The sequence below is a fragment of the Cupressus sempervirens genome, chromosome 10 (assembly GCF_028749045.1).
Source record: "Cupressus sempervirens isolate cs-2001-9-10 chromosome 10, ASM2874904v1, whole genome shotgun sequence".
Taxonomy (NCBI): Eukaryota; Viridiplantae; Streptophyta; class Pinopsida; order Cupressales; family Cupressaceae; genus Cupressus; species Cupressus sempervirens.
Window position 1 is genome coordinate 552,052,438 of NC_143127.1, and position 24,778 is coordinate 552,077,215.

The following is a 24,778-nucleotide window of genomic DNA, read 5'->3' on the forward strand; positions in this document are numbered from 1 at the left end:
CAGGATTTAACTATGTGATTTTTTAGTCAAACTCATTGACCCACGTTTCATTAGTAGTGATTCAACATGAATCCATCTCTCATGATAATAAATGGAACACTTAGCACCTATTGGATCTAGGTGATGCTCACAGGGGTGAAGCACCGGGACTTCCGGGGAGGTCGCGCATCCCAGTAGGACTCTAGCCTGAGTGCGCTTAACTACGGAGTTTCCTCCATGGTTAAACCCAAAGCTTGCAACCCCATTTGCAAAACCTTCACCAAGTGTTGTGCCTTATGAACCATTCATTAGAAAGCCCCTTAAGCTCATCAATTAATAAGTAGGAGATAATTTCCAGAGCAAGTCAAATTGTGATATTGCCATCAGGATTTAATTGTGTGATTTTTTAGTCAAAGTCATTGACCCATGTTTCATGAGTAGTGATTCAACATGAATCCATCCCTCATGAGAATAAATGGAACACTTAGCACTCATTGGATCTAGGTGATGCTTACAGGGGTGAAGCATCGGGACTTCCCGGGAGGTCACCCATCCCAGTACTACTCCAGCTTGAGCGCGCTTAACTACGGAGTTTCCTCCATGGTTAAACCCAAAGCTTGCAACCCAATTTGCAAAACCTTCACCAAGTGTTGTGCCTTATGAACCATTGTAGAGCATTGCCCCTGTGCTTCACCCCTATGAGCATCACCTAGATCCAATGAGTGCTAAGTGTTCCATTTATTCTCATGAGAGATGGATTCATGTTGAATCACTACTCATGAAACGTGGGTCAATGAGTTTGACTAAAAAATCACACAGTTAAATCCTGTAGCAATATCACAATTTGACTTTCTGTGGAAATTATCTCTTACTTATCAATTGATGAGCTTAAGGGGCTTTCTAATAAATGGTTCATAAGGCACAACACTTGGTGAAGGTTTTGTAAATGGGGTTGCAAGCAAAATGGGTTTAACCATGGAGGAAACTCCATAGTTAAGCGCGCTCAAGCTAGAGTAGTACTAGGATGGGTGACCTCCTAGGAAGTCTTGGTGCTTCACCTTTGTGAGCATCACCTAGATCCAATGAGTGCTAAGTCTTCCATTTATTCTCATCTGAGATGGATTTACGTTGAATCACTACTCATGAAACATGGGTCAATGAGTTTGACTAAAAAATCACATAGTTAAATCTTGATAGCAATATCATAGGTCAATTTAATGTGATAAAGAGGGAAAAGGGTCAAGGAGGAATAAGACGAAATGCCAGAGGGAAGTTGAAGAGTCACAAGGGAATAGGACGAAAACCAGAGGGGAGTCGAAGAGTCTTAGTTTGTGTATTAAAAGGGGAAAGAGGCTCATTGCTAAGACATGCTTGATTTATGATTCAGTTTCAGTTTTCTCTCGTGAGAGTTATTCTGAAAGCTTCACCTTTTAGCTAGTATGAGGACGTAGCCCCTTGTGCCGGCAGATAGTGGACGCAAACCCATTGTCCGGGAGACATCATTTCAGGTGTTTCATTCATGCTTACAAGTTCTTATTCTAGTATTCCAATTTGACTGTTAATCTGTATTTAAGATTGGGTTTTTTACTGGTTATTGTATTGCTGTTGTATAATGCAATAACATGTTTACGGAGTTGTATGAGAGTGTTCTGGTTTTATCATTGTGGGTCTGTAATGCATTTCTATATGCTTGAAATCTTGAATATTATTCTGAAAGGGACTGGTTATTAACTTGTGAAGAATCTTCTGGTTTTATCCTCGTATTGTTTTACATTTGCCTATGTTTGAGTTTGAATATTATAATTAAGAAGAAGCCAAACCTTCAATGTTGAGAATGCTATACCAATATTCTCAAATCATATAAATATTTTGTCTTAAGGCATTCACGGTGTGGGGAGTACTCAATATGGCTATTGTAATGCCATTTTTGATGCAACTTTGATTATAAACAGTTACGACAAAGAATCTTTATTAAAATTTAATAATGAATATAGACTTAGTAATCCTTATCACACCATTTATTATTTGCATCTGACACATAAGCCTTCTTGTAGAACTGTGAACGCATGTTCAACTTATATATATATATATAGTCTGCCAATTTTAATAATCAAATTCACATCCTTATTTTAGTATTGTGTTCTTGCAAGTTCGCTTTTTGCTGTTATTGAATGCATTAATCTTGCAAACAATCGACTACCTTAAGCCACGTATGCCTTGTAATGTTCCTGTTTTGGAGGTAATTTGATTTAATTGATTTAATTAATTAAGTTGTCCAAAATAATGAATATTTTATGAGGATGACTAATTAATTATTTTAATTAAATAAATGAGTGGTATTAAGTTAATTATTTATAAAGTTATCAAATAAATAAATATTAAAAGGTAACTTTATATTTAATTAATTTAATAAAGTGACTTGAATTATAAAATATTTTATAAAGTGAATAAATAAAATAAAATAATGTTCTAGAAGTTTCTGGAGAAAGTGGAGAAAAAAGAATAAATAGGCATCTTGAGCATCATTCTCACCAAGCAGATTTATTGTTGTCAATGTTTGTTGTTGACGTGCATTGTGGAGCTTAGGGTTTCTGCAGTAGTCACAATTGGCCATTGAGAACGAAAACTCTCAATTGGTACGCAATTTTGAGGGTGTGAAATATCACTTGAATTATTGCAGCTGGGAGAAAGTTACTTCAGACTTTCATTTGTGCTTCATTGCTTAAAATCTTGTGGCCTTCAGCCAAGTTTGGGATGGTTCAATTTGAGGAATTGTTGAAGACATTTTGGTGATCAAAGTCTTCATCTTTGGCTATGCTAGGGTTCTACTTGCATCATTCGTCATTTCCAAAATTGCTGATATGATGTTTCAGACACAAAAGTCTGCATATTAGGGCCACAATTTTGCATGATATCAGTTGCTATTTGCGTCGGAGATTATAGCTATCCTTTGGAGCTGGTTCATCATTCTTGGCATCGATTTTCCTTGGTGAAGAAAGCAGATTATATTGGTGAATAAATTTGATTATAAATCAGATATTACAGTCTTGAAAGGGCGCCTTTGGTAAGTGCGATTTTGGTTGTGGAGCTCATATTTGGCATCGATTTCATTCAAGGCTTGGGTCGCCCATTTCCTTGGATCTTGGAGATGATGTTTGGTGCTTGAGATGGAATTTATATGCTGCATATTATTTTATTTTCAAGATCAGACCGGAACAGGGGCGGCTGGCTTAGAGAGCTCAATTTGGCTTGGAAGAACACATTTTCAATTGTAGTTAGGTTGCTTCTTCATCTATTCAGAAGGGCGCTTCAATCCAACTAGGGTTATTACAATGGTATTAGAGCTAAATTCCTGCCATCCTGAGGGTTTAGCAATCACATGCAAACACTTGGGGTTGATTCACAGATTTTACACTTGCAGGTGAGTTGGGTTTGACAAGGAACAAGATTTTGATAGGCAGCTAGACACCATGGGTGACAGGCAAGAGCATAGCCCACCAAGAGACAATAGGAATGAGGATCAGGGAACAAGGGAATTTTTCAAAGCAATGGTTACAGGACAAGAGCAGATGGCTTAGGCTTTGCAGGCACTCACCACTATGGTTGAGCGGATGAACACACAAGACAGACGGAATCAAGAGCAAGGGGATAACAGGAATGCAGTGGGATCACCTAGAGTTCATAGAACTCTTTCCAGAACAGGACATAGACCTATACGACCTACCTTCTTGAGAGAAGAACGTGCAGTAGAAGAGAATGATGAAGATGTTGAGGAGCCTACCTTTGCTGATGTATATATGGCTGCTCATGATGAATGGCAACGATTGACACCAGGAGCTCGAGCGCTCATGCATCTTGATTGTTTTGTACAAACGAGGATGGACTACTATAGGTCTCGATAGGAGAGGAGACCTCAGAATTAGAATAATGATCTCAAGCAGGCTACTAATAAGCTTACATTACCAATGTTTGATGGAAGTGGCAAATCTACTGCATAGTCATGGATTCATAAGTTGGATACTTTCTTGGCTCTTCAACCCATGACAGAAGAGGAAACCATTAAGTATGCTACTTTGCATTTGGAGGGTGCAACGCACAAATGGTGGTATCATGGGTTAGTTACTTTGTAGCATAATTAGATCACATCTTATCAGGAGTTTGTGGACAGATTGGTGGAACGCTTTGACAAGAAAGACCCATAATCATACTTTAGAGATTTGGCTCAACTCAAGCAAGTTGGGAGTTTGGAGAGTTACATTGGAGAATTTCAGAGATTATCAGTGATGGTTTCCAACATCTCAGAGAGACGATTGGTGGTGTTATTCATGGAGGGCTTATTGGAGCCAATGAGAGGATGGATAAAAGCCTTTGATCCTCCTACTCTTTAGGAGGCAATGAAGAAGGCTAGGAGCATGGAGTTTGCAGCACCAAAGAGCAAGAGCTTGCATAAGGAAATCCCTTCAACAAGCAATGAGACTCCCCAACAATTAGACAAGAAAAAGAAATCAGCACCTATGATGGATAAGGGAGACATAAGTTGCTGGTCTAATATAGTTGTAATTGAATATGTTTTTATCATTCATGATCAGCTTATTAGTTTGCATGCCAATTGTTTGACAAAATGTCAATTGGCTGTAGGTTCTCTTTTTGGCATAAATATTGTTATAATTTTGCATACCAAGTGTTTGTATTAATGCCACTTGGCTGTAAGTGCATTAATGCCATCTTAGGTTGCTTCCAAAGTGTTTGTCATAATTACTAGTTGCTGTAGCTGCATATTGCAAGTAGTTTCAGTCACATATATGCATTGAATATTGTCAAAATAAGTTGCACATTCATGTTAGGTCATTGTTTAGTCAATTTTGAGTCTTCTTGCAAGCATTCTCATTGATGCTAATTGAAGAAAAGAGTCATTAAAGCAAACTGAAATGTTATATCAGTCATATGACCCTTGTATGTGTAGTGTTTTACAAAATTTCCAAGGCCAAAAATCAAAAGTTTTCAATCAGATTTGAGCAGGGTCATTACAGAGGTATCTAGAAATCTCTACAAGGAGTTTGCAACAGTTGGTGACCAGCATATAGCCAAATCTAGGGAGGACAAAATTCAGACCAGCTTGGAGGAAGATGTTGGGCACCAAATACTTTAGGAGGACTTCAAGGATGAAGAAGAGCAAGAGGTGTTTGAAGACCAATCAGTTTTATTACAGCATCCACATGAAGATATGGTTTTTTGTGATGGTTCAATAGGTGAGTTTAACATTGCTTCCTCTTATCATGATAAAGAATCAGATCGTAGTTCAATGAATGTTGATTCATATGGAAGTCTATTGGAGGCACAAGATATAAGGGAGGATATGGAATTTGATCCTCTACCTAGTGGAGCAGCCACTAGTGTTTTTTCTTCACATAATGAAGAAGGCATTCTACAGTGGCATGATGTCATAACAGATTGGTTTGAGGACAGCAACCTAGTGCATTATCATTCTCATGAAAAGGAAGCTTGTGATCATGAACAGGCCAAAGATATGATATCATTTCTTGATGGCAGCACTACACCCATTGGAGGACATGAAGATATCTTGAGGACTGATTTTGTGTACTTTGGCATTGAAGAGATTAGAAGGTCCGAAATGATGAATGATGAGTGGATGAGGAGACACGAGAAGATTTGAGGAAGAAAAAATTATGCTATTGGTGCAAGGAGCTTTACAACAAGGATCATGATTGCCCTATGCGGCCTAAGGGCAAGGCAAACCGTTCCATGTGGGCGTATTTTGAGGGCTCCGATTCTAATGAAGTTGATCTGCAGGTTGCTTTAGAACTTAATTAGGGTGAGGATACTTCTGCTCCCATGGCATGTATTGCCAATGTTCAGGATGAGACTACATTCAGGTTCAGAGGGACAGTTGATGGACAACGTTGCATCGCTATGCTTGATACAGGTGCGACACATAACTTTATTAATGGAGATTTTGTAGCTTGGTGCAGACTTCAGGTTGAGGATTTTGATGGATTTAGAGTTCGAGTAGCAGATGGATATACTCTCGCATGCACTAGAAAGTTTGTTAATCTAACCTTGAGGTTGAACAACTATGAGTTACATTCAGATTTTTATGTGGTCAACATGGGAGAGATGGACATAGTTTTGGGAATGAAGTGGCTCCAGGACTTGAGAGTATTTACCCTCAATGTACCTAAGATGGAAATGTCTTTTGAGGTTGATGGTAGGAGGCATGTATTGAGGGGTATTACGGATGGAGGCTTGCATTCTATCAGAGGGCTAGACAGTAAGAGAAAGAAAAAGGTGATTCAAGAGAAACATGAGATGGTTCTCAATCCATTGTTCGAAGTGGAAGCCGCTGGGTCATATGACAATCCACTCTATGGCTTGGATGATGATAGCTCTCTTGATTCCAGTCTTGAGATGAGCATTGTTGATAGTATTTGTGAGCCTACTAGTGCATTAGGATTGCAAACGGGGCCCATAAAGGAGATTTCAAAGGTGTACATGGTGAGGAATGCTCACAGCTTCATTTTTGATTCTTATGTACATGACCTATTCATGATGCACAATTCAGGAGCGCATGTGCTGAATAGTTGGGATGATAGTTTAGCTTGTACGAAGTTTGGAGGCAAGGTTGATTAGTCTCTTGGCTTGCTTCCACTTGAAGCTTATACTTCTACAACACTTGATGATGATATTGAGTTTTAGTTTGAGCAAATGTTGCAGGAGTTGTTTGGTGATGATAGGGACATTATGCAGTTCTTCTTGTGGGATCCAGGTGGCGAATTGCTTGAGGACAAGCAATTTCAGGAGGGGTGGACTGTAATGTCCCCGTTTTGGAGGTAATTTGATTTAATTAATTTAATTAAATAAGTTGTCCAAAATAATGAATATTTTATGAGGATGACTAATTAATTATTTTAATTAAATAAATAAGTGGTATTAAGTCAATTATTTATAAAGTTATCAAATAAATAAATATTAAAAGGTAACTTTATATTTAATTAATTTATTAAAGTGACTTGAATTATAAAATATTTTATAAAGTCACTTAATAAATAAAATAAAATAATGTTCTAGAAGTTTCTGGAGAAAGTGGAGAAAACAGAATAAATAGGCATCCTGGGCATCATTCTCACCAAGCAGATTTGTTGTTGTTGATGTTTGTTGTTGACATGCATTGTGGAGCCTAGGGTTTCTGCAGTAGTCACAATTGGTCATTGAGAACGAAAACTCTCAATTAGTACGCAATTTTGAGGGTGTGAAATATCACTTGAATTATTGCAGCTGGGAGAAAGTTACTTCAGACTTTCATTTGTGCTTCATTGCTTAAAATCGTGTGGCCTTCAGCCAAGTTTGGGATGGTTCAATTTGAGGAAATGCTGAAGACATTTTGGTGATCAAAGTCTTCATCTTTGGCTATGCTAGGGTTCTACTTGCAGCATTGGTCATTTCCAGAATTGCTTATATGATGTTTCAGTCACAAAAGTCTGCATGTTAGGGCCACAATTTTGCATGATATCGGTTGCTATTTGCATTGGAGATTATAGCTATCCTTTGGAGCTGGTTCATCATTCTTGGCATCGATTTTCCTTGGTGAAGAAAGCAGATTTGGTGAATAAATCTGATATTAAAATCAGATATTACAGTCTTGAAAGGGCGCCTTTGGTAAGTGCGATTTTGGTTGTGGAGCTCACATTTGGCATCGATTTCATTCAAGGCTTGGGTTGCCCATTTCCTTGGATCTTGGAGATGATGTTTGGTGCTTGAGACGGAATTTATATGCTGCATATTATTTTATTTTCAAGATCAGACCGGAACAGGGGCGGCTGGCTTAGAGAGCTCAATTTGGCTTGGAAGAACACATTTTCAATTGGAGTTAGGTTGCTTCTTCATCTATTCACAAGGGCGCTTCAATCCAACTAGGGTCATTACATGCCTTCATGCCAGATGTTCCAATAAACTCGCATGTTTTCTTATCCCATTCAGACCGTATATGAAAGTTGGCCCTATTTACAAAATTTGTGAAGTCTAAATATTCCCTTCACGACAACAAATGATAAATGTTTCAAACTCTGCTGTCCTCGTCGCTGAGCCAGGTAACACCTAGAAGAGTTTATCGACAATGTATTGCCTGAACACTTGTAATGCCAATCTCGTGAAAAGATGACAGTTGCTGTAATCAATTAGTGTCCAACATTTTGTGTTTATTGCCGTCGATGAATTATCCCTCTATAATAGTTGCCATTCTCGTGTCATTCTTCCAATTTGACTTCTTGATATTATCTGCCCCCTTAATTCGTTGGTTCTTAGTCAGTCGCATAACGACAAGGTAATAATTGTTAAAGGCGTTTTCAGCTTATCCTATTATTGCACCATCGATTACAGTTCTCCAGCAGCTGAAAGAGTTGTTCCCATATATTCTCTGACACCCATATACTCAGTCATCTACTCCAGAATAGGAACTTTCTCACATGATTGCCTGTGTTCTCGGTTATGGCTCAGCATATAACAACATTTTGCAAGTGTGTGAAATATTCCTTGTAAATGCGATTCAATACTTTTCCTTGTAAATGTGAAATATTCCTCTCTTGATTCTGCCAAGGTTTCCTTAATAATGTTGGCTCAATAGTCTGGAATTATACCACTGTAGTGTCTCTGACTGCATATAATTTACAATTGCCAACATCAGAAAGTTTGGATGATGAATGTTAAAACATCAAGCCTGATAATACAAGACAGCTTCCATTAGAATATGCAGGCAAGACATCAAATAATATGAATAATAACAATTCCAGATAATCTCATTACTTTACAATGATAATTATTGACCTACAACAACTGTAATCTTTTATGCTTCTTTCAATTATCCTGTGGGTAAAATAAACTCATCCTGTCACGAATCTATCCATGGACTTATAATATCCCAATTTAAAATGTAAACTCTCAAAACAATGATAATATTAGATTAGATAATAGGACTTATCTGCAAATTTTCAGCAAGAGACCCGATATTCTGGAGCAGAGGAATTGGATACAACCTCATTACTTTGCCACACAAACCAGTCCTCCTTAAGATTGCTTTCATCACACCTGAGGGCCAGCTTGGTCACATGATCAAATCGGTTGAACAACCCAGGGATTGCTGTGGATATATTTGACCTTGCATATTCCAATCTCACGCTGTTCACGTTTCCTGCATGTTCTGGGCATCTTTATGACCATATACTTGTGTGATCTGTCAATTCTCATGATCAACCTGGCCCACTAGCACAAGAATGAAGATATAGCTTGTGAATGTGATTTCTGCTACAAATAAGATTATGATCTGCTGCAAAAGCTCCATTTGAGCTTCAACCCAACACAGAGATCTCGATCAACAAATTGTCGCAAGGTGACTATATAGAAGATATATGTGGAGAAGAGCATTTAAAGATGAGAGAGCTATCCGATTGCTGGTCTCAACAAATTGAGAAGGCGAGCCCTTGAGCACTTCCTGAAGCTCATGAACAGCCTCGAGAAGCTCCACCTTGCCTTTCTCTTCTTCTACGAGATATTCAGTCTTATCTATCACTAGAGCCTCCAAATAGTAGAGGCACAGAAAGAGAGCCTCACCATCGCGTTACATGCATGTGAAGGTCCATCTAGTGGCCTCAACATTGGGATAAAACCCAATAATAAAATTTTAGCTCTCCCAACTATCATATTTTACCCACGCAATTCAGAAACCAGCCCCACTTCCAGTTCTCAGATCTGCCACAATGTCCTCACCTGGTCCTCTGTAAACTATTGTATGTCCAAGGGATTATAATGTTGTAGAGTGCATGCATATCATGTCACAAAAATGCTTGCCCAACAGAAGCTTAATAGCTTTTATTTCATTCAGAAAGCTTCGATTGGATGTCACAGAATTTTCAATAGTTGAAGCAAACATCATGAATTATGGACAATTTGCGAAGATTAAACCAGCTCTGGCTATCAGATTCCTTGATCACATTCACTGCCATGATGCCCTAAAACTCTCATACATGTAAGCTAACTTTTTGCAAGCTTCTAGAATATTCCAAACATCACAACAGTTGTAACGCAGACAAAGTCCCATAAATGCCCAATGATTGAAGCAGACAACAGGAGCTATCAACACTTGCTGTTCATCTCTGCAAATTCGATTCCCAAGCCCTGCTCAGAAAATCTGACCACCCGAAGACAACATCCTCACACAAACTAATGATCAATTGATCCGACAATATCTCAAGAGCCACAATTCAAGATGGCAAACCAGAATGATCATGCTGGGTAATTGTCATGCATCTCTTCTGTGCTCTCTAATTTTTGCCCTCGAGAGAAACAAAAATAAAATTGTACAGTGGATGAAAGAAAGAATAAATTGTATTCTTAATTACGAAAAGAAACAGCACTGCAACACTTGTGACCCGAAAACAACTTCCTTTTCCCATCACCCTCATAATTTTTTGCGCTTTCTTTCTTCTTCTGGTTTCTCGCAATTTCCTGAAATCAAAACAAGCTTCCCTCCCATGGTCAATTTGCCGTCCTTGGAATCCTTGAACAAACTCTGATACCATGTTGATTTTTTATCTCAGAGATGAATAGAAGCAGCATAAAACACAAAATAGATAACACAACACACCTGGGAAAACCCTCCAATTTGAGGGGAGAAACCCAGCCGCACAAGAATCACTTTATTAATGAAAAACAAAAGTCTGATTGTAAAGCAATAATAAATTCTCCTCTAAATCTCTATGTCTATGCAACAATGAACAAAATACTACAGTCGAACAATTAGCACCAGATATCAAGAATAGTTCCCTGTAAATAATGTCTCTACACATGAAGAGGCGGACTCTCATTGTCTTCGATAATGAAGAGTCTGCCGTTCCCAGTGAAGTGACACCAATACAAGTGATGCCAAATGAAATGACTCTTCATTGACTTAAGTGTCTGTCAGTGTCCACATGAGCGTCTGTCCATTTGAAAACAACCGCTGTCTATGAACTAGAAACATCTGTGCAAACTTTATAAAGAGAGATGGCTATCTTAGAAATTGGGAGAAAGAGATCTCCCGAAGATATATCTCCAACACACTGGTCATTACCAAGGGCAGTGATATCAGATCTGATAATGCTCATTTTGGAGTGCCAAGGGCTAAAAGGATCAAGCAGAGTACACCCCCTAGGATAGCATTTAACATCAATGGTTAAACTGACTCGTCTAATGTTGACAAAACACAATGTGCATTTGTTGGTGTGTTCGGGGAGTGCTTAGAGAGGTGTAGATTGGTCCAACAATAAGTTGAACTACATTGGTGGGAGGAAACAAGGCAGAAGTTGTGAGAGACACCATCTCATAGGTCCAATTGTGCCTATGAATGTAGTGGTATTCAAAGGCCAGTTAGAGCTGCTAATCTCCTAGATGTGTTGGATGGAGCTGATCGACTTGGGTGATCTATATTAAAGGTTAATGGCCTTCTGAAGATAAAGTGCCACAAAAAGCTGGTTTGGTTATCTAAAGAAAGCAGAGAGATGGTTGCCCGATGTTCTATAGAGGCATTAGTATCTTCTACACACTTAAAGTAATTGGGGCATTTCAAGATGAAATGCATCACGGTCATCATGGTTTCTAACTCCTAGAGGGAGCAAATATGGTAGATCAAGTTAGGGTGAGGAATATGATGGTTCATCTTGACCTCTAGCTGTTGGCAACAACACACTCGCTTTTGGACAAGGGGAACTTTTATCATTTGAACTAGTTAGATTCTCTAGCTTCACCATCCATTCTTTGGAGAATGAAGATTTAATTGGTAATAATGAGTTTTGGCGTTGAACAAAACATAGTGATAAAATTATGAAAAAATGCATCCACCATGAAGGTGTTTATTTTGTCTTAAATGCTACACAAAATCTGTAAGGGGCATTTTAATCAGTGTTTCCTACAAGCTGCTGCAAGATGGATTGCTTCTCAAACTTTTTGTGGGCTCTGTCCTCCACTCCACTTTCAAAAGGCAAAAAGTAAAAGTGTTTTGGGCTCATGTATTGTGCATATATGTTTCTGCTGCTAGTTGTTCCTAGAAATTATGGTCTGTCATTCCCCTATCTTTAAAAGAAATCCTAGGCGTCTCCCTATCTCCCTTCCTTGAAACTCCTTGGACCAAATGGTCATTGCTTTCTTTCTCATGGTTTCGAATGTTATCTTTGACCCTTGGATCTGGCCCTTGGATGTTGATTACTATGATTTCTTATCACACCTGCTTAATACTTCCAATTATTTTTGTCATTTATGGTTTTGTCAGTCTGCAAGTCTCATTTGAAAGATAGCGACAATATCATGCATATCTAGGTTTTGTGCTTTTTATCAAACCGTTTTTTTGTTCTTAAGCAGGGATTACTTCACATGCTCCTTTTTTATTTGACAAAAGTTAGATGAATTACCACACTGCCCTATCTCTGGTTGAGTTACACACTTCTTTTTTATTTCACAGACTGAGATTTCAGTTACAATTCAATATTGTAACTGTACAAATGACTATTTTGTATTTAACAATGCTAATTGCCAGAGTGTTTATAGATATTGTTTCTTCTCTCACATTTGCAATGCTGCAATTATAGAACTTAAATTGTATTTTTGAGTGAATTTTAAAATTTGAAACTGGTTGTCATATTTGTGTTGCAGGATTTCTTTGATGCAGAAATAAAGAAGATGGGGATCAAGAATTCCTATTTTCCTCTTTTTGTGTCTGAAAAAGCCTTGACAAAAGAGAAGAATCACATTGAAGGATTTGCACCAGAGGTGAATTTTGTTGCTCAATTCTGTCACTATATATATTTCATTTTAATTTCACTGACCAGCTATTCTCCTTTTCCAGGTTGCTTGGGTAACCAAATCAGGGGAAACAAATCTTGAAATGCCCATAGCAATTCGCCCTACCAGTGAAACTGTAATGTACCCTATATTTTCAAAATGGATTAGGGGTCATCGAGATCTTCCTCTAAAATTAAACCAGTGGTGCAATGTTGTTAGATGGGAATTTAAACATCCGACACCTTTTATCAGGCAAGTGGTCCTTTGTCAGTGGATTTGGTTGGCTGTTATTGCATATGATATGGTTCAATTAAGCTTCAGGTTGTAAAATTTTGGCAGCAGTTCTTTCATCAATGTGTTATTTTTTAATTATTTGGTAAGGTAATTGAAATTGAGAAGTACGTATAATCAGTGCTCAGTCCTACTATCAGGCTCTATAGGTGATTTTAGTTGCTGTATTTGATTGTTTCATTTAGGAGCAGGCAGTGCTGTTTTGAGGGAATATCTTCTCCTCAGCTTGGTTCCTACTAACTTATGCTTGAGACTTGAAACCTATATATAGGTGGGATCTCTCAGATAAGTAGAGTTAAAATTCTACCCCCTCCAAAAGTTGAATTATCAACAATCAAGCCTCTTGACCATAATATTTCATTCACAAAAGACTTAAACTATTAGTTCTTTCAGTGGATTATTGACACCTAAAGCCAGCGAGCAAAGCAGAAAGATAAATCAAGATCAAATAATGGTTCTGATGCCAGATTAAGATAAAAAGCATATGCAGGATGCTGGAGTTAAGGTAGTTGACAAGAGTTCATAGATTGAATAGATGATTAAGAGTATGAAGAGTGTATGCTACAAACTAAGTTAATGGCACAAGTACACTGGTGGCAGTTTTTTGGGTTTACATTCATTTTGTGAATGTCTATACATAAAAATATATAAAAATCATAAATATAAGCATATTTGCAGCCTCTTAAGTCTACAATATCACGTAACATGCATATAGCAAACAAAACTACCATAAAATTAAAAAAATACCATTTGATGTTTTTTTATCAAACTTGAATGTCATGATAGATATTCATTGAACAATAATAATATAATCAACAAAAGTGAAAGTTCAGCAATCTTTTTTTGTGTTTTGCCTTCACAAATGTGCTCTATTTTTGTGTTTCAAAGTGTGCTTAGGTCAACTTTAGGGTCTAGCAGGTGCACGGGGACATGGGTACTTGGGTATTTCGGAGACGGGTAACGTTACGGGTACGGCTATTTTTTTTGAAATGGGAGACCTGTACTTTGGATATGTCAAATATTAAATATATAATTTATAGTTTATAGAGAATCTGAAAATATGATGACATTGACTTTTCAAAATAAAAACAGTGATAGAGTTTACTGTCAAACAAAAACGTTGAAGATTAAATACACAAATTGAAATGTCATACAATCATTGTATCAAAATTTCAAACTGGTTGGTGATAATATATTGAGATAAGCTATTGATAAACAGCAAGTTGATATGCAAACAATAAACTGAAACAAAAATGAGAAATCATAAACAAGGTCCTTAGCTATGATGCTCTCTACTGAGTATCCCACTGTGTACACAGTACTTGGGTATGCGTACCAGGGGTATGGGTACGATCTACTTTGGGATACAGAGTTGTCCTTATAAGTTGACCAGTCAATGCAGGAGGTCAAATTAAGATAAAATGAAGTAAGAGGTCTTTTTGTTGCACAGTTCTGTGGCATATTTAGATGAACCCAGGTCTGCTTCACAGGATCCTGTTGGAATCCACAGGAGATCCAGATCAGGATCTGTAATGTGTTGTCAGTATATAGAACTGCATAAATATAAGTTCAATTCCTCTAAACTTGAACAATTAAAAATGGGGTAAATGAAGAAATTAAAAATGACTGACATTAATTATAAAGTACAAACATATAAAGTAACTTGATGGTTACTGTTACTTATGTTACCTAATTAAATTTATCAATTTTCATTCTTGATTCTCTAGAGTTATTTTATAAAATGTTCTGAAATTTGAATTTCACATTGACACTTCAGATAGGGGAGCCATAAATGCCTAAATGTTCTTCCATCCTGGAATCACTGCAGAGTCTGTCTCCCTTCTTCATAAGATAAATTGCATATAAAGTTGTAACCATTTTGTTAATTTGTTGAATTTGAAGATTCTCTTCAAGTGATTACTATTAGAGGATGCAGGCTAGGCTAAGTAGAAGCTTGTAATGTATTTCAAATCTATGAATAAGAATGTAGTGCTGCTGCTTTCCTAGGGACATGTGGTATGGCACCACACTGAATATAAAAAAAATAAGAACCTTTTGATTTGTACAGCGTTTTAGAAGTACAAGCTTTAGTTTTAGGGCTTTAGAAAATCACGATTTTAAATTTGTGGGTAAGATATATTAGCTGGAAGAACCTAGTTTGAGAGGTTGGGTTAGCAGAGTAAAGCTTCTCGTGTGTTTGCAGGAGTCGCGAGTTTCTTTGGCAAGAAGGTCATACCGCCTTTGCTACCAAAGAGGAAGCTGATGAAGAGGTACATCATTAAACCTTAAAACAATCAGGTAGTTTACTTAATGAGGATTTCTGTATTTAGCAATTATACAACAAAATATTTTGGAGCTTGCACACAAACTTTCTTTTGTTGGAATAATTATGTAATGTTCTATAATGGTGATTCAGTTAGACTTTCCTTTTTGTGGTAAGTTCTTATTTAAAAAGTTTCTTTATAGTCTTTCATTTCTGCTTTAGAAACTCTGCATGTAGTCTCTATTTAAGGAGTATTCCTCACCTTCGTTCAATATCGATTATTGATCAATTATCATTTCATGGTATCAGAGCCTATAGGCTAGTTTTTTGGTGAATTTTTAGAATTTGTAGTTTCAATATCTGATCATGTTTTCCGAATTTTTTTAATGATTTTTTTGGAAAAATTTAGGAGGCTTACCTAGAATTTCATTGATTTTTTAGAAGATATTTACTGGTTTTTGGATAAAATCAAAGTTTTCAAAACAGATCAAGGATTTTTCGAATTTGTGATTTTCAAATTGCGCTGCAAATTGTGAGTGAAGTCTTTTTTAATAATAGAAGGTTTTGGTTTGTGATTTTTTGGGTTTTGCACAGCATAATTTCCATAAGATTGTGGTTGTTTTGTTGGTTTTTGCATTTTTTTTACAAAACAATTGTAATGGTTTTTTTTTTTTTTTAATGGTTTGTTCTTAAAAATTGTGATTAATTGTTTATTGACAAATTTTTAAGAACAAAAATCGTTGCTTCTGCAGTTTTCTGTCTAGATTTGCAATGGTTTTTGCAAATTTTTCACAAAAAATTTATGGGTCTTGACTCTTTCTTGCTGGATGGTTTTCTTAAATTTTTTTACAAAAAATCATCTCGGGGGTTTGCATTAATTTTTCCCTAAAAATTGGGGAGGGTTTTGCAAGATTTTGTCCTTAAAATCATGGTTTTCTGTTGCAGTTTTTTGGGTTTGTTTTCTATTTTTTCATAAAAATGGATGGTTGCTTTCACCGTTGCATCAAGGGTTTAATGATCTTTTCCAAAGCTGTTGTTTCAGTTTTTTGCCAATTATTTTGTCAACAAATCTCGAATCTTTTAAAGCTGATCTTGGCCTTTTTGGATAAAGGGAGGTGTTAATTTGATCAGATTATTCTAATATGAAATTCTTTATAATTTATATTTATAAATGTTCTTTTCAAAAGAGAGGTCTTACTCATATTATATGTGATATATGTTAAAGGGATGTGACCCCACACATACCCCTACACCCAAGCGACACATCATTGGTCACATCAATTCGTTTGTCTAATCACATCGCATGGTCAGTGTCAATGGCTTAGTGCTAAATAACAAGTCGCATCAAATATTAAGTGTAGGCCAATATAACTCATGCCATATAATCCTTGATAGCCAATGATATGTGTTTAAGATGGGCTTACTTAAGTGTAAGCAATTAATATAAATGCCAGTCAAAAAGAAAGGAAGAGATGACGTGACTAGGAATAGAGCCCGATGCAAGGAAAAATGACGCTGTTATTGCGTTGATCAAAATCACTTCCAATTAGCATGATAAGGAGGGGGCCCACCATATACAAGGAATATCGATGAGGGTAATAAAGTTTAATAAGCATATGCCTAAACGTGTTTAGTAGTATATCGTACTATCTAGTTCAATGCCCAATGCATGACTCAAAATGTCGAAACTAGGAGGGTCCATTCTAGAATTAGATTACGATAGGTAAGGATAAGATAATGATATTAATGTCCAACAAAAGACCAACAAAAGGTCTATGGGGCTGCAGGATTACATCAATGAGGCTGACAGTAGCAGGAGCACACAAAGGTGTCCGAAAAATAAATACAAATAACAACAAGAGAAAGCAAACAGAGAACTAGAGAGGAGGCAAAGAGAGAGACTAGGAGTCCTTTCTAGGCGAAAAGAAATCAGTCATTGAATGATAAGCATGCCGAAGAGTAAAGGCCTTGCTTTGTCTATGGCCACTCATAGAGGAGTGTCGTTGGTGCAAATATCCGGTCCGAGATCTGACACATCTGGAATGCCTGGTAGGTCTAGTGGAGGCCTGGTAGGTCTAGTGGAGCTAGAAGGCCTTTTCACACACGCAAAGGGGATAATGGTGTGAAAAGGGCAATAATGAGCTGAGTAAATGAGTGCCAATGCGGAAGCAGTGATTGGATTGTGCTATCATGGAGCATAGTGGCCTCCCGAATGTAAAGTGCAAGACAATGCTGATCATAGTAGTTGAAGAAATCATAGAGCGAGAAGCATTCTCAGAACAGAGAAAAAAATCTCCGTCTGATATCATAATAAATGAGGCAACAAAAAATGAAGTGTGTCTCAGTCTCCACCTCACCCAAAGTACAAAGCCTGCAGATCCGCTCCCCACTATCAATATGATGGTCAGTTTGAATTCGAAGACTATGATAATTAACTTTGAAAGACCCCAAAGAGATACGCAAAGCATGAGACCACCTTCAGGAAAGATAGCCGGGACGAACAATAATACCATTAGATATCTCCAAGAAGTGCTTCGTGTAAAAGGACATCCATGAGTGTAACCCACTAGGAGGGTTAACCCAAGTAGTGGCAATGTACTGTCTATAAATGTCAAGTCTGACATGCTCATTCAACTCCTGTCTAGAGGGGAGAAGATGAATCGGGGCATCCAGCGAGAACTAAAAGGGGGGGAGGCGGTCAATATCAATCCTAAGTGAACCGAGCAGAGAAGAGGCCTGCATATACTAGCAACCTTCGCGAGAACCAGACTCAACACTCGCAGTAGACACAAACGAACAATAAGTTAAATAGGAGTACTAGATCACAGTCACCAACATGATTTGCAAAACCACGAAGACGATGGAGGAACCAAACCAAATAAAAAATGGCCGTAAAAATGAAAGGATGAGTGCCGAACTTCGAAAGAATGATACTATGAGGAGTGAACCTGTGACATCTAATGATGCGCCTTAAACATAAAGTCTGAACCCGCTCGATTGAGGCCCAATCAGAACCAAGAAGAGATGGGCCCCAAACCACAGAACCATAGAGAACAGTAGGCCTCACAAGGGAGTCCAAGAGAGATAATTTAGATGAGGTATCTTGAAAGTGGTGCCTGAAACACTATTTCTCAAGCAAAGCAAGAGAACCCTACTCTTATTAACTCTAAGCTAAATAGATGGCCTCATGTTGAATCATGGTCCAGAAAACTTAACCCCCAGATAAGTATAGGATGTAGTGATCTTGATCTCTTAACCCTGGAAAAAGAAGTGGAGATGGAAAGTCTTTAAACAATTAAAGATCATGATCCGAGTCTTACTTAAGTTAATCACAAACTGTTGCAAATCACAGAAGGAAGCCAAGCCATCAAGAAGCCTCTGTAAACTGTTTGGATAAGAAGCAAGGAGAATCACATCATCGACAAAAAGAAGGATGGAGATTAAAACTTGGTGAAGATAGCAGCCATCACCAGGGAGCGAGGACCTCCGTAGGAAGTCCTCAAGCTCATCAATATATAACCCGAACAACATAGGAGAGAGAGGACAACCCTGCTTAACCCCAATGGTGCTATGGATCGGATCCGAGAAACGCCCAAGAGTCCTGAATTTGCCAACCACAGTGTCATGTAGTCTCATAATAGCGGTACGTACTATCTTAGAGATGCCAATCTCCCTAAGCCTCTCAAACAAAGCCACCTTGGGAACAGAATCAAACGCTTTGAGAAAATTGACAAAGCAACAATAAATCTTCTCCGACTTGTGTCTAACCTCCTCAATAATAGCTCGTAGAGTGAAGATGTGATCCATAGTCTGATAGTCTTCTTTGAAACCAACATGCCCTCTAGCCCTGCAACCAATCCTGTCTAGCTCACCAGATAACATAGTATTAAGGGTTGTCATATATAGTTTGGCAAGCGTGTGTCCAATTATGATGGTTTTGTAGTTCCCTAGATTAGAGACTGGGCCGGTCTTATGAATAGGATAAATCAAATGCTTGGACCAAGAAGTCGAAAAATTAGTGTGAATCACTATTAAAAAGAATAGAGAGATAAAAAGAATAGAGAGATAGGGTCCCAGATTTAAGGCACCGAACTTAAAAAGTTCAGCCTGAAAACCTTCCTCATCAGCAACTCTATTACACTTCATGGATTTGATGGCCTCAAAAAGGTGGGAAGGGGTGAACAAGTGGTCGAAAGGAGGCGAAATGGGATGGATAGAAGACTGCCCTGAAAATTCATAAAGAGCTGTGGTGTGTAAGGTAAGTGAGCGAAAGTCGAGGGCGGAGGGTGGAGGAGAACTGCGGGGGAAAAGAGTGCGCTAGAAGAGCTGGGGATTGCGGATCAGCGTGGAGCAGAGGGATTTGCACTTGAAAGCGGCAAAAGAAAGTTTCTTACCACGAAGAAAGCGAAGATAAGAAGAGCAAATGTGGACAAAGTTAGTGGAGCGAGCCTCTAAAGTAGAACACATATAATGATGGAAAGATTTGTAGTTTGTATCAAACCATTGGTTCATAGGGCAAGTATTACGACATTTGCTGCGAAGGGGGAAAGGAGGGCGATGAGGAACGGAAAGAATGATAGACTTCTGAATAGCCGACGCAAGTAGGTCAAACATGGAAGGGGTCTCGCATGAGTTAGAAAAGCATGAAGGGTTGAGGAGCCTCTAAAGATAAGCAGAAAAGAGCTCACAATCACCTTCGAGAAAACGGAAGCGAATGGGTGAGCAAGCAGTGACAAAAGAGAGATGAGGGGCCGAGAGAGTGGGCGGAAGACGAAGGTGAATACTAAGGAGAGGATGATCTGGAAGAGGAAGGCGCATACTGGTGACACTTCGAATGCAATAAATGAAAGAGGGATAGGCGAGGACATAATCAACGACACTAGCACCACCACCATGAGGCCAACAAGTGAAGAACTCTGATCCAGGAAAGTAGGAAAGGCCGTTCAAGATCACCAGACTCGAAGACTCACAAAGCCACAACAAATGTCTACCATACATAGATAACAGTTCAGGAGCATCCTTAGAATGTTCTTGAAGCCCCAAGGAAGTTGGATCCATCTTAGTGGAGCAAATGGGATCTGAGCTACGATCATAAAATGGAGTCTGGAGTTCCTTGGTTCTCGCACTAAAATCCCTGAGAATAATAATGTCACCAAGAGCAGCAAACTGAGAAATAGTCTCGTGAAGGTCACAATCGGGTCTTCGTCCTCGATACCATGAATAACATAGTGGGAGGAAGCTGGCGGGAAATAGCAAGTGGCCAAATAAAGATCTCTCTGACGGTGACACTTACGGTCAATGTGGACTCACATAAATTTGGCAAAAATATCCAAGTGTACAATAGAAGTGCCACTAAAAATATCCTCCTTGATCAAACAAGCCACGACACCCGAGCCATGTACCCCACCAGAAGCATGAACCTCCTCTCTACATATAGATGACTATTGATATCCAGAAACAATCGAAAGAGGATGAACAAGACTCTCATGAGTCTCAGTGATGACAAGAATATTTGCAGATCACATGGCATCACATAAAAGGCCAGGCATTGACCAAAAAGACCCATTTTGCCATTCCAATAGTTAACAAGAAGGGAGCAAGTGGGGGTTTCCCTCTTGTTCAACTGCTGGTGGGACCGTCATTTGGCCTTAGGGGCCTGCCTCTCTTCCTAACCACTGGGAGGAGAATCTCAAATAATTTTTTTTAGATTCCTGATAACTACCCATTTACCAGCTTTTCTTGCCTCCACAACTATCCCACGAGCGTGTTTCAGCTCGACAACCTGAGCTTTCGTGAGATCTTCATCTAAGAAAATCTTGGAGGGAGAGAAAAAAGTTTCCTCTTAGCTCGGAGAGCTCGAAGCCTGTTAGCAAGTGAAAAAAATCTGATGAATAGGATGTCCTCATGTCCAACCCAACACCTATCCAATGTGATATTAGTAAGAACAAGATGATCGTAGAGGAAAGAGCGTCCAACTGCGAGAGGATCAAGAGTACGAGGTAGCCCATGAACCCGTAGGTTGAGCTCACGAAATCGTCTCACCCTCTCATCTTCGATCTTACCTTGTACCATTTTGTTAAAACTAGCAAGAGGTGTAGTATCTGTGCTACTACAAAGGGAGGCCCATGACTTAACTTTCTGTTCAGTTTCAAAAATAAGAGAAGAATGCTTGGCTGCAATAACTGATTGTTGTTCTTTGATGGCCTCAAGTCCCTTGAGTTGTGTAATAATGGATTGGATACTAGTTTGTAGACCTGCTGCCTCAGAGGTGAAAGTATTTGAAAACCTTTCGATCAAGGTTAAATTGGAGGTTGTGGTATTCTTGAGTTCAGAAATGGTATCTGTCAATGAGATAACTTGCTCCCTCAACTGCAGATTGTCCATTTCACACAGCCGTTGGTAGTGAGAAGCTGCTGGCCTTGAGTTGAACAAGAGTCCTCACTGTCAGCCATAACAGGATAAGAGTAGAAAACCCACAAAAATGCACGCAAGAACACAACCGAACAAGAGAGAAGACAACATAACACGACAGGAAGGAGAATGAGTTCACGTGTTCAAGTGGCAGAATGGAGCATAAAGTCGTCGAAGTCCCATAGTCGAAAAATAACTGCAAAGATATTGCAAATACAAACTCACTACAAACTCGAACTCCCACAAACTCACTACAAACCCAAACTCCCACAAACTCATTGCAAACACAAAACAAACACAAACTCACTGCAAACACAGTCAGTCACGACTGTCAGGAGGACGGGAACACAGAATAGGCAGTGCGCAAAGAATAGGGAGCACCCTCACACTGCCAAAGGTTAGGCGGAACCCCTCGTAGCCAAAGTCTTGCAAAGAAAATACGTCTTCACGAGCAAGTGGAGTAACACAGGACGTGAGTATAACGCCAAATAACACGGGTTGAACACCAGACACCTGACACCAAAAACTTGCGATAACCGAATCAAGCAAACCAATGAGTAGAACATGAGTAACAATCTGACACCAAATGCCCGCGAAATCACTGGTTACGGGAGCTGTGAAGGATGACAGATATAATGGTGAACAAGGTCGCGGATGAAGTGGTGGTCGCGGACGAGGTCATTCTCGCGAAGGTGAATACTGAGGAGAGCATGATCCACAAGAAGAAGGCGCATAATGGTGACACTGCGAATGCAAGAAATGAAAGAGGGACAGGCGAGGACATAATCAACAACACTAGCACCACCACCATGAGGCCAACAAGTGAAGAACTCTGATCCAGGAAAGTAGGAAAGGCTGTTCAAGATCACCAGACTCGAAGACTCACAAAGCCCAACAAACCCATAAAGAGTAAATAGTTATATATATATATATTGATATGAAATTATTAAAATAATGAAATGATTCATAACAACATAGAAAGCCATGGTTTGTTTACGGAACATAATCCACCATGCAAGATATCTTCGGTTGTGATCTGGATGAACAACATGAGATGCCGATCACAATAGAAGGCCATGGTCTATTTAAGGAACTTAATCCACCATGCAAGATATCTTCTATTGTGATCTACATTAACATCAGGATATGTCCATCATAATAGAAGGCCGTGGTCGTCACCTTTCAATAACTTGTGCAAATACCAGTGATAATCATTTGGAAGTCGTCACTTCCTCATGATGTACATAGGGCTCATATGAAACAAAAGCAATTCATTAGTACAATAATCAAATATTTTGAGACCCTTCTCAATAATTACAACATACAAAGTTTTACCTCGATAGTGTTCTAGTTTCAAAGGCTTGGTGTGGATAGAAAATGATTGTAAACTTCCTCTTAATCTAATATTACTTTAATTTTAAGAATATTTTTTTGGAATGGATAATTCTCCAAGTTCAAGTTTGGATTACTGACTTCAGAAAAAGTGGCTTGATGTTTAAGTTTGCGAAGACATATTGTTGTAGTATGTCCATAGTTGTTGCAGCTGTAACATTGTACTTTGGAGAGGTGTCTTTGTCTCTTGTGCGAATGTTTACTATTAGAGTACTTGCCCTTTTTCCATTTTAAATTAGTGGTGAGAATCTGAAGCTCTTCATTTTCGGATTCATTATTGATTCCACTGGATATTAGATTACATTCTTCTTGAATGCAGTCATCCTTTAGTCGATCAAACTTAGAGAGTTTGGAACAAGCACATACTGATGCAGAGGTAAGGGTTTAATAAGCACCAACCTAATTTAGGCTGACACCAATCCAACTTGATTGATAACTCACCCAAAGTTCTACACCTTTATACAAGAATATCACTAAAGAACCATGACTATTCCATTCAACTTCCAACTTGGCAAACTTGACTCTTCATCCTCAAATGGTGTACCCACGCATTTTTGGATCCATCAACTTGCAAGGGGTTGAACAAGTGTTCAAAAGAACAAGGAATCACTGCCAATCAGCAATCTAATCCCAACTTTCACTATTCTGTCCTAATAATGCAGCAATAGGCCTAGTAGCCCTCCTAAAGTCAATTAGTGCCACAAGTGCAAAATCCTCCAAAGGACCCAAGGGACAAATCATCATTTCTGGCACTGTTTATTGAGTTTGACATACTCCCAAAAGGACAGGTTCTAACTCCACATTTCAACCTTCCAAAATAGCAAACCATGACAGGCCTAATTGCCCCAATTAGGTCTATTTTACAAAGGAAGTACCAAACATTCAAGGAATAGGACCAAACCAATGTATAGAATAGTTAGGTTAGGGCAAGAAAAGAGGGATTCCAGAGTTTCATTCACTGGCTCAAACCCCAAGGCGTGCAATTCAGAAAATCTTAGTATGTAGTAGAGTTGTCACATGGAGATGCCAACTCATTCTTGCTTATACTGTACGGCCACCATCTGCTCCTGCCCTGAAACCTCCAAAATCCTAAAATACACTTTACAATCTCCCATTCCCCTGAAAATCAGATTTTTCCAACGGTGGAAATGGGAGATATTGCCATTTTTCTCCAAAACCCTAGATAGTTAGGGTTTGAGATCAGTTTTTACAAAAACCCTTATATCTCCAATCTCCTGGCGATTCGAGAGCTTAGAGTAGGCTCATTAGAAAGGTGACTCCTTAAGCTTTAATAAAATCTGACCCTCCAAGCACCTATCTCTGTACAATGAGCAGAAAGCCAGAACTTTTGCAAGAAAACAGTGGTATTTTATTGATTCACAAGCAAATAATACATCATTGTATCTTCCACCCGCTTGTAAGGGCTTATGAAGACCTTCCCCCAACTGGTCCAACTGAAATTTGAAGGTTGTGACCGTTCGAGGGAACTTATTACAAATAAAAGTTTATTAATATTATGTTAATGTTGCATTATTGTATAGTTATGCAACTTATTTTGATTTTATGACTCTACCATGACTTTTAAAAGGCCCTAACACTTCCTAAGACCTTTAACATGAC

General features: G+C 38.5%; 1 protein-coding gene across 3 annotated transcripts in view; it reads left to right on the top strand.

The window, feature by feature from the left end:
- The window catches only part of LOC149535081 (Class II aaRS and biotin synthetases superfamily protein), a 152,878-nt gene that overhangs the window by 28,351 nt on the left and 99,749 nt on the right, over positions 1 to 24,778 (top strand). For all 3 annotated transcript variants that reach the window (XM_089807314.1, XM_089807313.1, XM_089807312.1), the window contains 3 exons: positions 12,673 to 12,789; positions 12,866 to 13,053; positions 15,296 to 15,362. In XM_089807314.1, coding sequence (XP_089663440.1) covers positions 12,673 to 12,789; positions 12,866 to 13,053; positions 15,296 to 15,362 — 372 coding nt within the window. The remainder of the gene's footprint in view (positions 1 to 12,672; positions 12,790 to 12,865; positions 13,054 to 15,295; positions 15,363 to 24,778) is intronic.